This window comes from Raphanus sativus, chromosome 1 (assembly GCF_000801105.2).
Source record: "Raphanus sativus cultivar WK10039 chromosome 1, ASM80110v3, whole genome shotgun sequence".
Lineage (NCBI taxonomy): Eukaryota > Viridiplantae > Streptophyta > Magnoliopsida > Brassicales > Brassicaceae > Raphanus > Raphanus sativus.
Window position 1 is genome coordinate 20,797,394 of NC_079511.1, and position 23,957 is coordinate 20,821,350.

Sequence of the window (23,957 nt, forward strand, 5' to 3'; positions counted from 1 at the left end):
TATTTAATTTTTATTAATATTATAAATTTTATTTATCTTATCAATATTTTAATATAAATTTGATTTAACTGAACATTAAAATTAAGGTAAAAATAATTTTGTTTATTTTGAATTATTTTGAAAATGTGCATGTATATATTTAAAATTATAATATTAGGTAGAATTTTTCTATCTATTTATTTTAATTAAATAAATTAAATAAATATGTAAAATTGCATAATTGTCAAAAATTAAAATTAAAAAATATTTATAAAATCTATAGATATATAACTAATGATTTTACGATTTAATTTGATTTTATGATTTAATTTTTATAATTTTCTAAAAATATGTATATATTTTTGAAATATTTTTAATTTAAATGATATTTCGAAATTTGAAATGCCATAACTGAATATATTTATTTTAATGATGATTTATGAATTATTACCATATTTTAAAAAGTTTACCAAAAATATAAATTAACATTAATATAATTTTCTATGTCATATTAATCTATAAGACATGTCATCAATTTTAGTAACCATGTCATATTATTTTTTGTGAAAATGATTGTAGAGAAGACATGTGGCAAAATCACTTCTCAAATATAGTCTAGGGGATGTAAAATTTCATAATTGTCAAAAATTAAAATTAAAAAATATTTATAAAATCTGTAGATATATATAAGAAACCAATGATTTTACGATTTAATTTGATTTTATGATTTAATTTTTTTTAATTTTCTAAAAATATGTATATATTTTTGAAATATTTTTAATTTAAACGATATTTCGAAATTTGAAATGCCATAATTGAATATATTTATTTTAATGATGATTTATGAGTTATTACCATATTTTAAAAAAACCAAAAATATAAATAAAAAATAAATGTAATATATGAGTTATTACCATATTTTAAAAAGTTTACCCAAAATATAAATTAACAATGAATATAATTGTCCATGTCATAATAATCTATAAGATATTTCATCAATTTTAGTAGTCATATCATATTATTTTTGTGAGAATGATTGTAGAGAAGACATGTGGCAAAATCACTTCTCAAATATAGTCTAGAGAATTACTTAAGATTATGTTTTAAAGGAAATGTTTATTTTTATTAATATCCACTTAAATTTTACATACTAAATCTAAATTATCTGTGCATATTATTAATGCCCGTACGTAATAATACTAGATAACTGAGTAGCCTAAATTACTGGACTTGGATTCGTACGGAAGATGCGTGTGCTAGTAATGGATCTGAAAGTTGGACTTAGGCCCAAAACGTTGATTTTCTCTTCGCTTTTGTTATTTTACTTAGCAGCAAACTCCGATTTCAAAGATTAGAAAAGTATCAACTAAGCGAATTCCTAAATTACTCTCACTAAACTTTTTTCTATAAATATATCATTCTCACACAAAACGTCAAATCTCTCTCTCTCTCTCTCTCTCTCTCTCTCTCTCACGAAAAATACTTTCGCGCGCGCTCTCGAACTCGATCATCGTCTTTCTTTTCTACTCTAACGACAGCTCTCAGGTACAATAGCGATGGACACTTCTTCGTATTTGAAAGCCCAGGCTCGCATTCCTTTTCGACGCTACTTCCTTCCCCGAAACAGCTCCAAGGAGAACGTAAGTTTCTGGTTTCTACTTGGTGTTCTCTAGAATTAGGGTTTCGATTTGTGTTCTCTAGAATTAGGGTTTCGATATAAGTGCTCTGGTTTCGATTTGTGTTCTGTAGAATTAGGGTTCCGTTTTGTGTTCTCTAGATTAGGGTTTCGATTTGTGTTCTCTGTAGAATTAGGGTTTCTATTTAAGTGCTCTGTAGAATTAGGGTTTCATTCCGTCACTGATGTCCGAAACAAAACTGTTGAATCTCGTGCTAGGTTTTGTGTTCTGTTTTCGTTCGTATTCTTTTTCTGAATCTCGTGATGTACTGACTTTTTTTTTTTTTGTTACAGCTTGACCGATTCATACCGAACCGATCAGCGATGGATTTCGACTACGCTCACTTCGCTCTTACGGAAGGAAGAGAAGCAAAAGAAGAAGAGGTAAGTCCATCAAGAGAAGCTTATAGAAAGCAGTTAGCTGAGGCTTTGAATCTTAACCGAACTCGAATCCTTGCCTTCAGGAACAAACCTTCTACTTCAGTCCCCAAGGATCACTCTGCCTCTTCTTCTTCTCTTCACTACCAACGGTTTCAACCCTTGAGGCCTCCTCGACGCATCCCTCAGGGTTCCGAGAGAACTCTTGATGCTCCTGGTTTTATGGATGACATCTACCTAAACATTCTCGACTGGAGCAGTTCTAATGTCGTAGCCGTCGCCTTGGACAAGTCTGTTTGTCTCTGGGATGCTTCCACCGGCTCTGTGACTGAGCTTGTCAGGTATGGCGAAGACAAAGGACCTGTCACAAGTGTGAACTGGGCACATGATGGTGTCAATCTTGGTGTTGGGCTCAAGAATGGTGAAGTAGACATTTGGGATTGTGAAACCAAGAGTCTGATGAGAACACTGGGAGGTTGCCACCACGAACCAGTTGGGTCGTTGGCGTGGAACAGTCACATCCTGACGAGTGGAGGAATGGACGGACGTATCTTCAACAGGGATGTGCGGATCAGGTCATCCGTTGTGGCGACTTACAAGGGTCACACTGGAGAGGTTTGTGGGCTCAAGTGGTCAGGATCTGGTGAGCGACTAGCTAGTGGTGGCAGGGACAATCTAGTGCACATATGGGATCGTTCTAGTTCAACGCAGTGGCTGCACAGGCTCAGGGGGCATACATCTGGGGTTAAAGCTCTCGGTTGGTGTCCTTTCCAAACCCATTTGCTTGCATCTGGAGGTGGTGAAGAAGACGGGAAGATAAAGTTCTGGAACACTCAGACAGGGGCTTGCTTGAATTCGGTTGACACTGGTTCCCAAGTTTCTTGTCTGTTATGGAGCAACAAGGAAAGAGAGCTGCTTAGCTCACGTGGGTCTCAGCTCACACTGTGGAAGTACCCATCGATGGTGAAAATGGCTGAGCTTTCTGGTCATGAATCGAGCGTTGTATCTATGTCCCAGAGTCCAGATGGTTGTACTGTAGTTTCTGCAGCTGGAGACGAGAGACTGATGTTTTGGAATGTTTTTGGAGTACCTGGCACCGCCCAAAAACCTGTTCCAAAAGGATCTCATGAGCCGTTTTCTCATGTGGCTCGTAGTATTCGGTGAGACCGTGAACACAACAATGAAAAACACTGAAGAAAAATGATCGGAGTACAGGTTAATGGTGTAGTTTAGTCACTAGAGTTTCTAAGTTGAATAATGCGAATAGAATAGGATTAGTGAAGATAATTGATAGGAGACTAGGAGTACAGGTTCATTATAGAATAGGATGAGTGAAAATAATTGATAGGAGACTAGGAGTACAGGTTCATTGTGTAATTTAGTATTAGAGTTGGTAAGTAGAACAATGCTAATAGAATAGGATTAGTGAAGATAATTGATAGGAGACTAGAAGCAGATATTAGGAGTACAGGTTCATTATAGAATAGGATGAGTGAAGGTAACTGATCGAAGTACAGGTTCATTGTGTAATTTACTCATCAGAGTTGCTAAGTAAAAGAATGTTAATAGAATAGGATGAGTGAAGATAATTGATAGGATTACAGTTCATTGTGTAATTTAGTCCTCTCTGGACGTTTTGGCCACACGTGATCGTTTACTTCTCAAAACGTTTCTCTTATCTTTCTTCATTTGTTGTATATATGTATATCTTTGGACAAAAATTGTTGGTTTACAGCTGGTTTATTCCGGTTTGTTCTGTACAAAATTGGTTTGCAACCCGGTTTGTTCTAAACAACTTGAATGTAGAGCATTAGTTGTTGATAAAAAGAGCTATGTTTGTTTACATGCGTCTGTTATGAAGCAGAATAAGATGTTGCCGAACTTTTTTATTGTCTAAATAATTCAAAGAAAACTTTTTTTTTCTGTATCAAAGCTTAGTATTTTAATACGAAACATGATGTATCGGGTGAATAAAGACTTTCCTAAAGGAAGGTCTACGGATACAGGACATATAGTTATTCTAGCAAATACTTTATGCAAAGAGGATATTATACTCTATCACCATATTCACCACCAGACATACTAAGCCCTTAACTCCCGAAATTAAAGAAACATGTCGGCTAATCTAAATAAAAAGCTCCCAACAAAACAAAGACTCTTGTGCATAGTGTCTAAAACGCCTAAACTGCTTTTTTAGGATGCAGCAAACATCACCTAAAAAACAGAAAGAAAGAGAGAGTTTAGTTGTGGAGGTAAGTGCAGGCTGCTCCTTTCCTACAATTTCCATTTTCTCGATGGAACTTGCATACTCTTTGCCCTTTGAAGTTGTTATGCCCACCACTTCCACTAGTCTGCCTGTTCCAACCATACCCAGAATCTCCATTCTGGTTCTGTTGGTTCCCCCAGTAACCAGTTTGGTTCCCTCCTGACCCACCGCTTGGCATTGCTGTCTGGTTTTGAGTTCCCCAGTTTTGATTATTGCTCCCAGACTGCATTCCTTGACCTGGCTGCATCCATCCAGAGCTTGTACTACTCCCTGGAGCTTGTTGAACTTGGGATTGAGCTTGGCCTGTTACACCCCACCCGGAGTTTGGATAAGCTTGTTGTTGTTGTACTTGGGGGGGGCCCGCCCCATCCAGTATTAGGCATTCCCTGACCAGTTGGTGGAACCGAAGATGCAGCCCAGTTTACGCTCATTCCAGCTTGAGGAGCACCAGCCCAAACCAAGTTTGGATTTGCAACAGTCCCTTGACCCCAGCTGCTGTTTTGGTTTGTTGGAGCCTGAGGTTGTCCTGAGTTTTGACTACCCCATGCTTGTGCCTGAGTCTGAGTATTTGATTGGCTTGGAACTGGAGCCCTCCAAGGATGAGATGCTGAAAACGCTGGTTGACTTTGCGAGGGGAGAACACTTGGAGTTGTGGTGCCATAAGACGCAGAGGTATTCTGAGAAGAAAAAGGGGAATCACCTCTTCCACGACCATGTGAATCAAATTTATCCGTCTGCATGTTACCCCAGCCTTGCATTCCACCTACCGGTGTTGGAGATGGAAGAGGAGCAGAAGAACCATAATGATTAACAGAAACGTTAGCCCGATCTGTTGATGGAATTGGGTGGGTTCCAGGCTGCAACGCAACCAGCCGAGTTTACAACCAGAGGGATATCTGTCCGTGGAGCTTGACTCGGGACGGATTGTGCTGAAGGAAAACTCATCGACTGAACAGCTGACTGTGCAGAAGGCTTGGTTGGAGAATTTTTTGGGAATATCAAGGACTGATGGAGCGGTCCTAGCAGAAGAACCTATATTGGGTTCTGAATGGCTTGATTGACCAGAATAAGCTTTCGCGTAGCTATTATCCACCGACTGGGCTTGCTTCTGAAACAGCCCAGCCAATGCATCAGTCAGGAGAACAGAGTCCAACGATGACTCGTTAGCTTTCCAGATTTCCAACTTAGCAGGGAAGTACCCAGTGTTGTTCCATTTACGGAGCTGCGCCATTGAAAAAGGTCCTTGAACTTTACCCTTGTAATGCCACATTTTCTCCGACTCATTTGGCTTGGGAGCAGGCTGCGCAACAACAGGAGGAGGTGACGTTGAGATTACGGGGGCAATCCTAGGAGACAATTCTGGTGTGGAAATATTAAAATAGTCAACCTTTGAATTAAACCATATATTAAAATAATCTGTAAAATGGAAATTGAACATACCAACAACTTGAACCAGTCGATATAAATCTTGCTTTTGATTTCCAGATATCCTCAACCTAACAAATGCACTAGCTACTTTTTCTTCGAATGCTGTAGAATCTTCAAGTAGATCTTCCACCAAGCTCCGCCTCAAGTAAATCAAATTAATGTTGTGCAAATCAACAGCAGCAAAATCATCAAGATTAGATTGACGCCCTTTCCTTGCACCCTTCTTACGTGTTTTACGTTTCTTATCCTTCCCACTTTTCACTGGATGGTCCAAGCTTTCATCAAGATCCACATAGTCAGGGTCTGTATCAACAATGCTACCTTGAATATTATCTGCCTGTTGTTGCTCTTTATCAAGGAAATGGGTATCAAGGATATTTAACATCTCAAAGTGCCCAACATGAGATTTCCCGAACAAATTCTTAAGCCTGGAGTCACAAACAACTTGGCTTTTACGACGGGGATCACGAAGATTGTATCTTTTTATATAATTCAGCAGGAGCTCATGTACTTCTGTGGAAGGTAAGAAAGATCTGTCACCACGTCTCATGTGCGCGACCACATCCAAAAGTTCCTTGGAAGCCCACGTTTCACCTGACGAGCTTTTACAGCTGGCTGGTGATTGGTTTTTCTCCGCAGAACCAGACTTCGATCGACTCCTTGTCTTCCTCTTTTTTGGAGAACTATCCGAATCTGATCCTTCATCAGTTGCATATTCAGTCTCCCTGGCTGTTCCCTGTTTACCAGCATGAGACTTATTTCCTTTCAGTGGGCTCTTAGCCTGATCAAGTTCCTCTGGACTTATAGATAGCTGCGTTTTCAAATCAATCCAGTAATCCTTGAAGAGAGATTCCCAGCTAGTCTTGTCATCAAAATCCAACTGCGCCTGTAAAAGACAAAACGGATTCAGTGAGAGGGATAAGAAACAGAAGACTGACATTCAAATTGAAAGTGGAATTTAAGGTATAAATGAAAATCAACTCTTCGGTGTGAAACAATGATGACCAAATTATTAGTGTACATATTTCAAAGTAAAAGGACAGAAATGTATGCTTATAATGCATCAACCAAGTTGAAAGCTCATAAACACGTGCATAATTCTATAGAGCAATTGTCCAGGAGAGAACAGAATCAGTAATTAAGTATCGCAAAATGTATGATGAAAAAAAAAATTAACAAGAAAAGAAAAACTAAAAAGTGTAGGTACATACCGGCTCCTTCTTTTCCTGCTCTTCTCTTTCTATCAACTTGATTGTCTCCATGCATGTTTCACATACACCCTTATTACCTCTTATGCAAAAAAAGACAGCATCCTTGGCGCAGCCCTTGCATAATGAGAACACACATGTGTAACACAAGTATGTCGCAGTTTTCTCACATTTGCTACACTGGTGCCATCCTATTCATTAAAATGCAACATTGTGTTAGGTTCTAGCACAAAGACATAGAAAAGACCTTCAAAGATGAAGATTGCCGAATTCATGCATACACAGAGAGAGAGAGGGAGGTAACAAACAGAAAGTATGACAAATGACCAATCAGACATTATACTATTTTCGATGTGTTCTAATACATGAGGGACAGTAGCATACTAAGAGGCTGCACAGTATTCTTTGGGCTCTTACATCTCATCAGCGTATATTACCATATGTACCAACAGTAATTATGAACCAATTGCTAAATACAAGAATCATCAACAAATCGACAGAGTAAGAAAATAGCTTAGAGAGAGAGAACCCTTAGTTGATGATGCCTAGAAGAAATGAAAGATATCAATCTTTCCCGTTATATCAAAGGATTATCCTAACAAGTTTAAATGGATAGAATTATAGTGGGATAAAACTGGACGATTTCACCACTACCAAAGTATATAAAAGTATCAATGCTAGTGTATTTACAAAAAAAATTTACTTAAAATAAACGATGGAAGAGATCCCACTGCTGCTACCGTTGACAACAGGGAATCAACTAAAAACCACAGTTGACGAATTCTTGGGTAATTTCAAAGACTACACAGCCTTGATAGCAACCATTGCCTGTGTAGCATTTGACAGTGGTACCAAAGGCCTGAGACTAAAGTAAGATTCAATAAGGAACGACATGAAATCAAATACGATGTGCAAAGCAAAAGCAATAGAAAATAACTTTCAACAAAAAGTTCAAGCTTATAATCTGAGAAGAGTAAAGGATAGAAAGTTTTCAGGATAAATACATACTGCCAGCCAGGAACTCAAACGAAAGAAGAAGCTTGAATTCCCAAGAAATTGATAGAACCGTATTTTATTAACTACGGATTACTGAATATTGCAAAGAATAAAAATGATAAAATTATATCAAAGAGTAAGAAAAAGATGATACAACTGCAGATACGAGATATTATCTCTTTCATTAACTCAAATACGTCCCGTAGTGCGACGGTTCGATAACGTAATGAGTCCTAGGATACAACTGCAAACAATCTTCTGAATTTGCGTCATTCTATCAGAAGCCTGGCGAAACTAGTTTTGTGTTGTACTTTCAGACACAAAATAAAAAATACTAACATGACTATTCAATATAGGAGAATGTGGTTTTTCTTTTGGTATTTGATGTGTATTTCTTTTTTTTTTTTTTTTTTTTTTTTTGACGGCAAACGGCTATTCTATTACTCAGGCTTGAGGTGGTCTAGGTAACCAGACCGGAATAGAACAACCAATAAAATGTAACTTCCTATGGAAGGATCTAGCTGTCTTAGCTAAAAAATCTGAAATCTGATTACGCGCTCTAGGAATATACGAAATCTTGAAGTCTGGAAAGCATATGAGCAGTGTCTCTATCCTCTCTAGTTCCGTAGCAAAACTTGGCCAAGCATGAGGTTCCTTGATCATAGCAATCAAGTCCTTGCAGTCTGTTCCAAAGTTCTGGCAAATTGAATGTTGAAGCATATTTTCCATCGCCCATCGCAGTGCTCCCACTTCTGAGTGCAGAGCTGATTCTCTTCTGGGGATGTTCTGTGATCCCATGAGTTTCGTGACTCCCCTGCTGTCCAACCAGACCCATCCACACCCACTAAATTGAGCCTGAGATGTCCATGATCCATCCAGCAAACAAATATTCCCCAAGCTTATGACTTGAGGTTCCTCTGCATTACTCTCCTGTACCACTGGTGGTATCGTTTCATTGGCATTAAACCAAGCTTGACACTCACTCTCAGCATATCGAACTAGTTCCAGAGGATCTCTGTCTATGCCCCTAAAGAGTTTATCATTTCGAGCCTTCCAAATATACCAAATCAGCCAGGGATAAGGATCCCTGTCTTGATCTGGTTCAAATGTACCGTTCTTTTCCCAGAAGAGGTAGTTCATACTCGTGTATATACTTGGCGTTGGAAAAACAGCAGGACTCGTTGGAGTTGATGAGTGTAGCCAAACTTGTAGAGCAGGTGGGCATTCGAAAATAGCATGTGTTACTGATTCCTCTGGCTCACCACATCTTGGGCAGTAATTATCACATCTAATATTTCGCCTTACTAGGTTTCTCGTTACTGCCACTTGACCAGTTAACAATTGCCATATAAGGTGACAAATTTTCTTCGGCGCCTTTATCTTCCAAGCAAAGGCTTGAAGCTTTGTAATACTTGGCTCTAGCACTTGTTTTTCGTCTGCATCCTTTAGAAGATTTTGAGCAACCCAATATCCCGACTTGACTGTATATTGTCCATTTTTTGTGAAGCTCCAGCAAAACGTGTCAGGCCTATGCGTTGTGCTTATGGCCAAACTCCTTATAAGGGGTATGTCAGCAGGGCTGACATATTGTTCCAGTAAATCAACATCCCATTCCTTCAACTCCTGATTAATAAGATCACTCACCCTCATATTTGGATGCATAACTGGCGCTATAGGTATAGCCGGCCTAGCAGGGGTCATTGGAATCCAGGGATCCTCCCACACCTTCACCTCATAACCAGAATGTATTTTCTGCCTTATTCCCAACAACAAAAGCTCCCTCGCAGCGGAAATACTAATCCACACATAAGAAGGACTATTTACAGAATTTACTCGCAAAGGCGAGCTTAGTCTGTAATATCTTCCTCTTAAGACCCGGGCGACCAGCGAATCCGGAGTTTGTGTTAGCCTCCATAATTGTTTTGCTAATAATGCCAAGTTGAACTCATGGATCATACGAAATCCAATCCCTCCTTCTTCTCTCGGTAGGCAAACTTTCTCCCATTTCGACCAGTGTATTCCTCTTTTTGGGGGATTTGAGCTCCACCAGAATTGAGCAATAGCACTGGCAAGTTTTTCACATATCTCCAATGGGAGCAGGAAAGTAGACATAACATACGTCGGGAGAGCTAGCAAAATGGACTTAATCAATACCTCCTTCCCACCTTTCGAGAGCCAACGACCTGTCCAGCCATTCACTCTATGCATTAATTTGTCTTTTAGGAAGGCAAAGAGCTTGCATTTTGAACCACTAATATCTTCTGGGATACCCAAGTAAGTCCCCATCCCTCCATCATTTTGTATTCCAAGTACATCTTTGATCTCTTGCCTTGTGGTTGCGTTAATCCTCTTACCAAAGAGTAAGGAGGATTTATCAAAGTTAATACATTGTCCTGATGCTTTACCATAGATCCTGATCACTTTCATTACTTCTTCACATTCACGGGGCTCCGCCTTACAAAAGAAAAGGCTATCATCAGCAAATAGTAGGTGAGATACCGATGGACACGCGCGGGTAACGCGCATCCCCGTTATCTTTCCCTGGTTCTCTGCATGATTAAGAAGGCTAACGAGCGCTTCCGTGCATAGAATAAAAATGAAAGGAGATAAAGGATCCCCTTGTCGTAGTCCCCTTCCTGGGATAATATTTCCTCTTGGTTGCCCATTCATGAGGACTTTGTATTGTACCGACGTAATACATCTCATTATCCATGTGATCCATGTTTCTGAGAAACCCATCTTTCTCATCACAGCATCAATAAATGACCATTCCATCCTATCATAGGCTTTACTCATATCTGTTTTAATAGCCATTCTTTTGTTGCGCCCACTTGGCTTGGTCCTTAGAGCATGAAACATCTCTTGAGCAATCATAATATTGTCAGATATCTGTCTTCCAGCAACAAAGGCTGACTGGGTTTCCGATATTAATTCTGGCAATACCTTTTTAAGTCTCTGGCATAGGACTTTAGAGATAATCTTGTAACTTACGTTACACAAACTAATAGGCCGAAACTGAGCCATCTCATTAGGTTTTGTTGTCTTTGGGATTAGACAAATATTAGTCTCATTCAGTCCATCTGGCATTATCCCTTCAGTAAGGAATTTATTAACCATAAGAGTTAAATCATCCTTTACTATATCCCAGAACTTCTGGTAAAACAGCGCAGTCATCCCATCTGGTCCCGGAGCTTTTTCTGGATGCATAGCAAAGAGTGCTAATTTAATCTCCCACTCCGATACCGGTGCTGTAAGACTTTCATTCATTGGCTCCGTTATTGTCGTAGGAACTTCAGATAGAGCTTCTTCAATATCATGTGGATTAGAAGACTCAAAGATTTGTCTAAAATAACTAGTAGCAATGGCTACTAATCCTTCTTCATCTTCCACAATATTTCCATTTTCATCCAGTAGCTGAGTGATCTTGTTCCTTGCTCTCCTTTGTTTCGTTAAGGCATGGAAAAATTTCGTATTACGATCTCCTTCTCTCAACCAAAATACGCGACTCTTTTGTTTCCAGAACATTTCTTCTGCCTTAAGAGCATCAGAAAGCTCCTTCAAAGCCGCTGCAATTTCCTCAGTTGTGGCATTATCATCTGCATATAGACCCTCTACTTTTTCTTTAAGCTCTTCCACCAGTTTTGCAGAGTTGATATTATTTTGTCTCCTCCACTCGCTCAATGCTTTCCTACAACTGGCAATATGTTCCATTATAGAAGCATTGGGAGAAAGATCAGGTGATTTCCATCCCTCTAATATAACTTGTCTCAGTTCCTCATTGTCCAACCATCTTTTGTCAAACTTGAATTTCCTCGATCTCCTGGATGGTTTTTTGAGGATATCAGCAAGTATCGGACGATGATCCGAACCCCATAACCTCATATACTTCGTCTTCGAATGAGGGAACTTATCATGCCAGTCTGCATTTCCTACTGCTCTGTCCAGACGACATCTTACGGTTACTCTCCCTGCTCTCTTACCAACCCATGATAGCATGTCTCCAGTGTATGGAAATTCTAGCATCCCACAGTCGCTCAGCATTTGCTTGAAAGGTAGAAATGAGCTATCAGTACGTTGTCTACCTCCTTCTTTTTCATTATGACCAGTAATCTCATTGAAATCTCCTATCATAAACCAAGGTCCAGTTCTTGTTGTTGAGAAACGCGTAAGACGTTCCCAAATAATGAGAAGCATAAATTTCATTTTCAACATAAAAATGAAACCTCCAAGGTGCACTAATGGAGACTTTATTTCTATTAATATGTGAATTCATTTCACATTTTGACCAAGAAGTTAAAGAGTAAAATTATTATTGTTTGACCAATTCAAACAAAATAATATACTTTAAAATGGATTTCTTTTTTATATTTTATCAATATAAAAGATCAACATATATTTGGTTTATAAGATTAAGTTAATGAACATGAAGTCCAACTAACAAATCAAAAATCCAAATCCAAATATCTAATGTGTATATTTGTAACTTTATACAAGTTTCTCAAATCACACACATTAGACCTCTATTTCTCATTCACATTAACTCTATTTTTAGCATATGAATACATTGCTAAAAAAATAGTTCCAACAATCCCCCATATGAATAGAAATGCTTCTAGACACTTGACGACTCGACAGACTTGACTTCTTAGACAAGACTCGACAAGACTCGACAAGACTCAAATAAGGACTTTTGAGAGTACAAACAAGAAATTCACTGCATGATGAGTTGATAGCAATTTTTCAGCCTTGAACCAGTCATTGTTAATAGCTATCGGATTTACTCGGCCAGGAGGTGGCCATGATGTCTTGAACCTCCCGGGCTTTGGTGTAAACCTAGACAATAACCAAAACACAGTTTCATTCTCTCACAAAACCAATTTCTCTATTGTGTTCATTTTGGCCGTGAACATTCCTGGTAATCATGAGTGAACTTTAGAGAATATAGTCTTTTTATTCTCCTAGAAACGGCCCCATTTCTCACTCACAAGGTGATTTGCCATTAGTTTTGTTTAGAGGAGTATCATGTACTACTCCATTCATATCTCAAAACAATTGACACAAATCATTAAAAGCAAATGCTTATCCTCTATTCCTTACATGTAGCACTGTTTAATCATCCTAGGAACGGCGTATAGACCGAAGTCTTACAGTGCTTTGGGCAGATTTAGTTTGACTTAGTTGTCTCCTTGAACCTATTTCTTGGGATCTCCAATCTGATAAGTAGAGTTACCGCCAAACCTCATCTTAGTTCATAGGCTAAACCCATTCCTTTTGATGATATTACAATTTGATCTCATGACACACCTTTAATAACAGGATCCTAGGTTGTCATCACATTGAACATAATCTATTGAGATTAGTCGAGATCAATTGTCTAATGATTTTTGTCATCTTTTTTTTCCTCAAGATACAATTAACCATTATACACAAAACCCAGTGTATGACACTAGTTTTTTTTTGTTTTTTTTTAAATCATAGTTTGATAACTATCACTAAGTTCATTTGGCCTCTTGCCAATGACTTTATATTGTAAGCAAAGCTTCCCCCACATTTTTTGAGATAGCTCAAAACCATGCATATTTACATTTAACATCTCTTAAGAGTTTAGAAAGTTAATCTACAACTCCTTTAGATTTAAATGAATAATAAAAACAATTTCAAAATTGTTACAATTTTCTTTAGAATGTAATTAATTCTCGGAAAATCACATTTTGAATACAACTATTTTCATAGTTCTCTCAAGTTGATTTAGAAATCCAACTTGTATATATTTCGATTTTTTTTTCAAAATATATTTTTTCTTTATAGCAAATATACATATCATTATATGATATTGTTTGTACCATCCAAACCACCATTTTCTATGGTTATTCTCAAACATATTGATTTTAGGAACTACAATACACATGTAAGTTTCAGTCATATTGGTCTGAAATTTTTCATTGGTTTTGCATGGTCAACCTTTTTAAAAGGTGTATTAAAGCATTCACGAAATACAAATGTTTTGATCAATATCAACAAACATTTTATTTCTTATGGCAAATGATTTATATGTGGCAGACCTCTCCCAAATTTTATTTGGGGCGTCGACTCACAAAATCTATTTTCATCCATACAACTTGGTCTCAAAAGATCAAAATGTTGTTTATAAATATGGTTTTACCATATTTTTGAAACTTTTAATCTTTTTTTTCTTTTTCCATGATCAAGCACTTAATAATCAAATTAAGCTGTTCAAATAAATCTGAAATCACAAAACCAAAACGTTAATCACATTCTTGATAATTAAAGCAAATAAATTTGTCTTTAACCAAGTCAAAACATTAACATGCACTATGACTAAAAACGTTTTATTCTAGTCACATTTTTGACTAATATTCAAAAAATGATTGTAACCACTGGATTCATCAATTAATGATTTTAATCCCCATAGAAATCATCAACAAAAATAATCTGATGGAATGAACATATTCTTTATCACCATGAAATCTCCAATTCCTGTTTTCATGACAAAATACTTCACAAAATAATCAGTTTTGTTAGTATAATAATACAAACAAAAATTTAAATAATTAGGATTGAAGAAAGATTATTTTGAAATAATCCTATAGATCCAACTCCGACATCTTTTCCCAAAGATCAATCAACCTGTTCTTACAAAAAATACTTTTTACAATAATCAGTCCGGTTAGTGCAAAGTAATAAACGGATATTTTGAGTTAAGACTGATAGAACCGTATTTTATTAACTACAGATTACTGAATATTGTAAAGAATAAAAATGATAAAATTATATCAAAGAGTAAGAAAAGGATGATACAACTGCAGAGGCGAGATATTATCTCTTTCCTTAACTCAAATACGTCCCGTAGTGCGATGGTTCGATAACGTAATGAGTCCCAGGATACAACTGCAAACAATCTTCTGAACTTGCGTCACTCTATCAGAAGCCTGGCGAAACTAGTTTTGTGTTGTACTCTCAGACACAAAATAAAAAATACTAACATGACTATTCAATATAGGAGAATGTGGTTTTTCTTTTGGTATTTGATGTGTATTTCTTTCTATCATGCTAACAAACCATTTATATAGAAAAATAAAGAGAAGCACAAATTTCATTTTCAACATAAAAATAAAACCTCCAAGATGCACTAATAGAGACTTTATTTCTTGTCAATTAATATGTGAATTCATTTCACATTTTGACCAAGAAATTAAAGAGTAAAATTATTATTGTTTGACCAATTCAAACAAAATAATATACTTTAAAATGGATTTCTTTTTTATATTTTATCAATATAAAAGATCAACATATATTTGGTTTATAAGATTAAGTTAATGAACATGAAGTCCAACTAACAAATCAAAAACCCAAATCCAAATATCTAATGTGTATATTTGTAACTTTATACAAGTTTCTCAAATCACACACATTAGACCTCCATTTCTTATTCATACTAACTCTATTTTTAGCATATGAATACATTGCTAAAAAAATAGTTCCAACAGAAATTGCAACAAAAGTCATAATCAGAATGACAGATAAAAAAAACATACTCCATCATGATTTCTAAGAAAGTAACAATGTTAAAGACACTTAGAGGTGTCAAAATGGGTCATGACCCATGGGTTTATCCAACCCAAATTGACCCATTAACCCAAATGAATTGTTTATTTTTGATTAAATGGGTCGATGGGTTAACAAGTTAATAGGTTAACAGGTTAATGGGTTAACAAGTTAATGGGTTAACAAGTTAAATGGATCTATTGGGTTGGGTCAACTCTGACCCATTTAGTTTTTAATTAAAAAAATGGCCAAAATCACAAAAACACATTTTCCCACAAAAACACATTTTCCCACAAAAATAGAAAAAACTTAATTTCCCGCCAAAATCGAAAATGCAATTTTTCATCAAAATCGTAAAAATAACAATTTCCCGCCAAAAATCGGAAAAACGCAATTTCCCTCCAAAACCGGCAAACGAAATTTCCCGCCAAAACCGGAAAAACACAATTTCCCGTCAAACCCGGAAAAAAAGCAATTCCCCGCCAAAACCGGAAAACACAATTTCCCGCCAAAACCGGAAAACGCAATTTCCTATCAAAATCGGAAAAACGCAATTTTCCGCAAAAATCAGAAAACGCGATTTCCCGTCAAAACCGGAAAACACGATTTTCCGTCAAAACCGGAAAACACGATTTTCCGCCAAAACCGGAAAAACATGATTTTCTGTCAAAACTGGAAAATGCAATTTCCCGCCAAAACCAGAAAACGCAATTTCCCGTCAAAATCGAAAAAACGCAATTTCCCGCCAAAACCGGAAAAACGCAATTTCCCGCCAAGATCCAAAAATGCAATTTCCCGCAAAACCGGAAAACGTAATTTTCTGCAAAAACCGGAAAAATGCAATTTCCGGCCAAAATCGGAAAACCTATTTTTTTGCCAAAATCGGAAAAACGTAATTTTCTACCGAAACCGGAAAAACGCAATTTTCCTCAAAAACCGGAAAAATAAAATTTTCAATTCGATCAACTTGGGCTTAACTTATGTCTCAATTCGATCAATTTGGTCTTGACTTAAAAATGATTCTTTATAAAGATGTTGGGTTCATGGGTCATCCATTAATCCATCTGACCCATTTAATTTAATGGGTCATGGATCAACCCAATCCATTTAATAAATGGGTTGGATTGACCCATGACCCATTAATAATCAACCCATTTGGGTTATGGGTTGGGTTGACCCATTTGACCCATTTTGACACCCCTAAAGACACTATAAATAACTACGGTAAACAATCTTCACTAATACATACACCACTCAAAGAATTAATGTATATGCTTAGCAGATAATGTATCATGTTTTCCTTTATTAAATTTATGCAGAAACCTAATGAATACATACCAGAGAACACTTACCACAGTTCCATTTACCCTTGGAACGGAAAAAATCTTCGTCTTGATTTACACAGGAAGGGTGGTAAGCTTTTGGGCAAGCCAACAGAATCGTATATTTAAATTCAACAAAAGTTATCATCTGTTAAAGGGACCAGAAGAAAGAAGGAGAAAAGAGCAGCGCAAAAGCACATAAACTACAAATCAAAGTTTACCTGCGATCACAAAGGACAAGGTCACCCCCATCAAAGCATATCAAACAAACATCTTCCTCTTTCTTCTTTCCCGTCTTTGTATTTCTCACCCGCTTCCTCTTTCCTCCAACACCCTTATTTTCTTCCTCGACGTCCTCTGCGTCTTCATCCCCTGTCTCCTGTGTCACTGTTAGTTCTGTCATTTCCATATCTTCTCGACTTTTCTTCCCCTCATCTACATGAGCTAATGAGGAGTCTACATGCGTTTCCGCATCAGTCATGTTTTCATCTTTCTCCTCATCCTCATCGTCGGTCCTTGCTTCTGTTTCTTCTGACATTTCAGTAGCTTTTGTGATAAGTTTGAAAGTGTAATCTCCCTTATCTCGTTTCTCTCTCGATTTGTATGTAACGACAATGAAAGTTCTTCCTTAATAAACGCCTTTTACAAGAGAACAAGTACGAAATCTCCCAAAGGACGAATTACAAGAGCGATGATGCTAAAAGTACTACGATCTCATGGCGATCGTTCTCAGAGGACTCATGACGTCACTCTTTTGATTCATACAAAAAGCATGACGAAAAAGTAAAACAAACTCTCTACTTTATTCATTATTCCTTGTGGCAAAGCCTCTGTCTCTCTCCGAGTCTTTGCCCAACTCCAAACTCTCTTTCTCCCCCAGAGTATTTCCTTCCTTCTCTGCTTCTTCTTCCTTATCTCCCTCCAACGGCTCTGTTCCCACTCGACTCTGCTCCCCCTGATCCATTCCTCTGCTACGCTTACGGAAGTAGACCCTGTGGAACGTATCAATACCCCGCCCAAGAAGACGCAGCTTGTCCTCAAGCTGAAACTCTGGAAACTGACGTGAGAACTCCCAACCTGAGACCCAAGTATTCTCATGAGCAGGCAACCCTTTCCACTGAATCAACACCTCAAGGCGACCATCCACTGTATAGCGAGTATCCAGAACTGCTTCAGGTAACACCACGAACTCCCCTGAAGACGAAAACGTGTTAGGTAACGGTGTGACCGGTAAATCACGGCCCACAGCTGCTTTCAACTGAGAAATGTGAAAGACAGGGTGGATGCGTGATGAAGCCGGTAAGTTCAAGCGATACGCCACCTTCCCCACACGTTCCACAACCTCAAATGGCCCAAAGAACTTCGCTGCAAGTTTCTGACAGGCGCGACGCGTGACTGAAGACTGACGGTAAGGCCTGAGCTTCAAGAACACCTGCGACCCAACCTCAAATTCAACGTCACGACGATGCTTATCAGCGCTTCTCTTCATGCTCTGTTGCGCTTTCTGTAACAGCTCCTTCAAGTGACCCAACATCTCATCTCTTTCACGCAACATACACTCCAAATCAAAGTTCCCTGTTGACCCTTCCTCAAATGGAATCAAGGAAGGAGGATCGCGACCATACACCACACGAAAAGGAGTGGTCTGTAACGCCGAGTGAAAACAAGTGTTGTACCAATATTCTGCCCATGACAAGTACTTGAACCATGTCTTTGGATGACCAGAAGCGAAGCATCTCAAGTAAGTTTCCACGCAACGATTGAGAACCTCGGTCTGTCCATCCGTTTGCGGGTGAAACGCAGTACTGAACTTCAGCTTAGTGCCCGACAGACGAAAGCATTCCTTCCAGAAAGCACTGAGGAAGATACGGTCCCTATCGGAGACAATTGACTTAGGAAACCCATGCAGGCGCACAATCTCAGTAACAAACTTGGAAGCCACGTCAACTGCTGTGAAAGGGTGATGTAAGCCGATGAAATGGCCATACTTACTCAAGCGATCAACCACCACCAAGATTACATTCACACCTGAAGAAGACGGAAGCCCCTCCACGAAATCAAGACTGATATCACTCCATATGGCGTCTGGTATGGGCAACGGCTGCAGCAAACCCGACGGGGAAAGCGTCGAGTATTTATGCGTCTGACACACTGTGCACTGAGCTACATACTGTTGCACGGTGCTGCGCATATCAAACCAGAAGAACGCTTGCTGAATGCGCTTAAGCGTTTTGAGCACTCCTGAGTGACCCCCAATGCGACTGTCATGATATTCAGAAAGCAGCAAGGGAATGAACTTGGAGTTGCGTGGAATCAGCAAGCGCGTCTTGTAACGTACATAACCCCCAATCAACGTGAACCCTTTTCCGACAGGTGCTCCAGTCAACAGTTGTTGCTTGATGGCCCCAATGTCTTCATCTTGCTCAATTTCTGCATAAATATCTTGCAAGTGAAGAGACTGAGGAATCACCAGAGACAACAAGGTTGCACACACACCGCCCTCCGAGTTAGCCATCTGTCTCGACAATCCATCCGCTGCCTTGTTTTCAATCCCAGGTTTGTAAATGATATCAAACTGAAAACCAAGGAGGCGAATCAACCATTTCTGATATTCCATCGAGACCTCACGCTGTTCCAAAAGGAACTTGAGACTCTTTTGGTCTGTATGAACAACAAAGTGATGACCAGTGAGGTAGTGCTTCCATTTCAAAATGGCAAACACAATGGCCATGAGCTCCCGTTCGTAGATGGGTTTGAGCTGTTCGCGTGGTGTTAGAGTGTGACTGTAGTAGGCAATCGGGCGTTTCTTCTGCATCAACACGGCTCCCAACCCGACGCCTGAAGCATCAGCTTCCACCACAAACTGCTCCCTGAAGTCAGGAAGAGCTAGAACTGGTGTAGTCATCATCGCTCTCTTCAACACATCAAATGCCTGTTGAGCGAAAGAAGACCAACAGAACTGCTCTTTCCTTAGCAACTCCGTGAGAGGCTTTGCTAGAGTTCCATAGTCTTGCACAAAGCGACGGTAATAGCCAGTAAGACCCAAGAACCCGCGCAGAAGCTTCACCGTCTTCGGAACAGGCCAGTGCTGCATAGCTGCTGTCTTAGCCGGGTCCGTAGCAACTCCCTCTTTAGAAATAATGTGACCAAGATATTCCACCTTCAGCTGACCAAACGAACACTTCTTCAAGTTTGCATACAGCTGATGAGTAGAAAGTATCTCAAGCACTACGCGTAAGTGGTGTGCGTGATCTTCAATCGACGAGCTGTAAATGAGAATGTCATCAAAGAAGACCAACACAAACTTCCGCAGGAATGGACGAAACAACTCATTCATCAGAGCCTGAAAGGTAGATGGAGCGTTCGTCAACCCAAAAGGCATCACCAGAAACTCAAAATGACCCTCATGAGTGCGAAAAGCTGTCTTAGCAATGTCCTCTTCACTCATCCTTATCTGATGATAACCGGAGCGCAGGTCCAGTTTTGAAAAGTACACTGCCCCGTGGAGTTCGTCCAACAATTGATCGATCATAGGAATGGGAAACTTGTCAGGCACGGTAGCTCGATTCAAAGCCCTATAATCGACACAAAAGCGGTGAGAGCCGTCTTTCTTCTTCACCAATAGGACGGGACTAGAGAAAGGGCTTGTACTCGTGCGTATGATACCCGCTTCTAGCATCTCCATCACCATTTTCTCCATCACCTCCATAGTCGCTCGTGGGTATCGATAAGGACGAACAGAGACTGCAGACACGCCCGGTAGCAACTGAATACGATGATCATGACTACGCTGAGGAGGCAGAGTAGTCGGCACCGCAAACACGTGAACAAATGTCTCCAGCACTGTCTGCAAAGCTGAATCAACCACTGGAGGAGTCACAGATTGAGTTCTCAAGTCACCTGTAACCACCGTTAATGATTGCAACGAGAAACGCCGCCCTTGTAAGTCAGGTTCTCCCACCAAAGTAACCATACGACCCTCGTGTTTAAAGCCTAACTCATGAATACTCCAATCCACCAGACACTTCCCAAGAGTACGTAACCACTGAACTCCCAGCACCACATCAACACCACCCAAATCCAAAGCGATAAAGTCGTTGACAAACGCTTCGCCCTGAACCGCAAAAGACACTGCTCTACACACTCCAACTCCATCAACAGTGACGCCAGTTCCCAGCCTGATCTGCAACTTGGTACCACTGATCAAAGGTAACTTAGCATGCTCCACAACGCTTGGTGTCACAAAGTTATGCGTCGCCCCACTGTCGATGAGAATCACCACCTCACATTTTCCAAACTGCCCACGGACCTTCATAGTTGTAGGTGTGTCATTTCCCAAAAACGCATTCATTGACAACTCCATGATCTGATGATCGATAGGCAACTCATCATCCTTCAGCTCAATCATGTTAGTGTCCAACACCTCCACCTCAAGCCCATTTATCACCGTAAGAATCCGCAATTCTCGCATAGGACACTCGTTAATGTGACCTTTAAAGTACCGCCCTTTGCACTTGAAACACACCCCATTGCGACGCATGTCATCAAGCTCTGCATCTGTATGTTTCTGACGAGGCTTCAAGTTCGCAGCTGTGCCTGCAGTTGACGTGGAAGACTCGCCTTTCTTAGGTGTAACAGAGGATGCTGCAGACTTGTAGTGAGGAATCGGATCATGGCGACGTCCCCCACCCGATGAAGTACCTGCAGCCACCACTGATTTGCAAAAACCACTGTCCTCCATACCCATCACAGCAGTAATATGTTGAGTCAAACCCCTTGGCTCCTTCATCTTAATGACCTCTTGAAACTCATGCTTCAACCCGTTATAAAAAATGTGTTCCAAGTTCTGCTCATCCACCCCCACAACAATACTCTTCAACTCCTCAAACTCATTGATGTAATCTGTCAACGAACCCGTCTGACGTATCCTAAACAGACGCTTAGCTGGCTCGTCCTCCAAACGTTGACGGAACCTAGAGAGCAAGCGTCGCTTAAACTGACCCCAGTCTGCAAACGGCGCGTTGTCCATCTCGGAGTTGAACCAGTTCAACACCGGACCCTCCAGGCTAACTGCAATCAGATCCAAACGGTCTCTCCCATGATAGTTACCCAAACGAAAGTACCTTTCAACCCTGGCGATCCACCCATACGGACCCGAACCAGAGAAGATGGGCATCTCGATCTTCTTCACCAGACTCTCCCGTGTCTCACACGCCGGGTGATGATAAGTAGGAACACCTTGCATCCCCGGTGAGCTGTACGGAGACGCCGACTGCAACCCTTGCGGAGGTGACACTGAAGATCCCGCAACCTCTTTGCCGGGAGCCCGCAACGGCACCTGATTCTCATCCAACCTGTTTAAGACCGTCATCATTTGATCGAAACGACGATCCAACGAGTCGAGACGTTTTTCCGTCGTCAGCAAGCTACGATCGATGGCTGTCAACTGCACCTCAGCCCCCGTCGCAAACGACGAAACGCGAGCCCACTCCGTCTTCATGAACTCCACCTGATGAGAAATCTCCGCGATCGTATCGTTCACCTCCAAAATATCCTCCGATGTACTCGCCATCTTCAACAACGGCTCCGATCACTGTCACAACGCACCAATTTGATAAGTTTGAAAGTGTAATCTCCCTTATCTCGTTTCTCTCTCGATTTGTATGTAACGACAATGAAAGTTCTTCCTTAATAAACGCCTTTTACAAGAGAACAAGTACGAAATCTCCCAAAGGACGAATTACAAGAGCGATGATGCTAAAAGTACTACGATCTCATGGCGATCGTTCTCAGAGGACTCATGACGTCACTCTTTTGATTCATACAAAAAGCATGACGAAAAAGTAAAACAAACTCTCTACTTTATTCATTATTCCTTGTGGCAAAGCCTCTGTCTCTCTCCGAGTCTTTGCCCAACTCCAAACTCTCTTTCTCCCCCAGAGTATTTCCTTCCTTCTCTGCTTCTTCTTCCTTATCTCCCTCCAACGGCTCTGTTCCCACTCGACTCTGCTCCCCCTGATCCATTCCTCTGCTACGCTTACGGAAGTAGACCCTGTGGAACGTATCATTTTGTTCCGTCTGCTTTACCCTCAAGAGTCTCCTCTTGTGTCTCTGTCATTGCTGTCATTCTCATCTCTTCCTGACTCTCCCTCTCCTCCTCAATATCAGCTACCGATGAGTCTCCACGAGTTTTCACATCAATCATGTTTTCATCTTTCTCCTGATCGACATCTTCGGACTTTGTCTCTGTTTCTTCTGACGCTTCTTTTGTTTTGTTTCGTCTGCTTTACCCTCCACAGTCTCCTCCTGTGTCTCTGTTATTTCAGCTATTCCCTTCTCTTCCTGACTTTCCTTCCCCTCCTCAATATCAGCCACCAAGGAGTCTCCATGTGTTTTCACATCATCCTTTTCCTGATTGTCATCTTCGATCCTTGCCTCTGTTTCTTTCTGACACTTGAGCAATTTTTGTTCCCTCAACTTTATCCATAACAGTCTCCTCCAGTGCCTCTGTCATTCCCATCTCTTCAAGATCTTCAACTTTAGGCAGTTCCTCAGATAGTTTTCGAGTTTCCTCCAAATCAACTGTCTGTTCTGCTTCACCTACACCAGCCATCCCTTCGCCTTCTTTCTCTATCACATCACCATATTTAACATTCGTCTCCACGTCTGCAGCCTGGGGTACATACATGCATGTCCACTGGTTTACCAGCTTCTGGATCCTTCTCAACATCTTCTTTGACATCATCCATAACTGTTTCCTTATCTGCAGACGATTCACCCACTTGAGTCTCATTTTCATCATCCACATCTTGGGGCTTAGCAGTAATATCATCAGGCTTTTCTTCCTCCTCAGTTTTCTTCAATGACTGATTACCCATAAAAGCACCTTCTGTGACATTCATTTCTTCTTTTGCATCTCCATCTGACAGATCTTTAGCTCCTTCACCAATTTGCAACTCTTCCTCTCCAGAGTTAAGAAGTGAATCGCCTAAACTATTATCTTGAGATGAAATTTCAGTAAACCAAAAAGGTTAGCTGTCACTAATTAGACATGTGGATACATCCAAAAAGGTGGTGCGGTGGAGGTACGGTTACGGAAGGAATTGATGCGGAAATAGTGAGAGAATAGGATCAAACAA

General features: G+C 39.9%; 2 protein-coding genes across 3 annotated transcripts; one reads left to right on the plus strand and one right to left on the minus strand.

The window, feature by feature from the left end:
• The first annotated feature begins 1,515 nt into the window (after nt 1-1,515).
• On the plus strand, nt 1,516-3,760 carry LOC108834813 (cell division cycle 20.1, cofactor of APC complex-like). The gene is made up of 2 exons (XM_056987490.1): nt 1,516-1,619; nt 1,949-3,760. The coding sequence occupies exons 1-2, from the start codon at nt 1,536-1,538 to the stop codon at nt 3,194-3,196; spliced, it is 1,332 nt and encodes a 443-aa protein (XP_056843470.1). The 5' UTR covers nt 1,516-1,535; the 3' UTR covers nt 3,197-3,760.
• Nucleotides 3,761-4,044: 284 nt separating this feature from the next.
• Nucleotides 4,045-17,337, minus strand: LOC108834814 (zinc finger CCCH domain-containing protein 19-like). Of its 2 annotated transcripts, XM_056987486.1 has the most exons (5): nt 17,040-17,337; nt 16,849-16,914; nt 6,938-7,125; nt 5,739-6,612; nt 4,045-5,657 (listed from the first exon to the last, which is right to left on the minus strand). In XM_056987486.1, exons 1-5 carry the CDS (start codon nt 17,068-17,070, stop codon nt 5,062-5,064), a joined length of 1,755 nt encoding a protein of 584 aa, XP_056843466.1. In that variant the 5' UTR covers nt 17,071-17,337; the 3' UTR covers nt 4,045-5,061. The 2 variants fall into 2 exon arrangements, with proteins under 2 accessions (XP_056843466.1, XP_056843463.1); XM_056987483.1 differs by lacking the exon at nt 17,040-17,337 and having other exon boundaries at nt 16,849-16,981.
• Nucleotides 17,338-23,957: the final 6,620 nt, after the last annotated feature.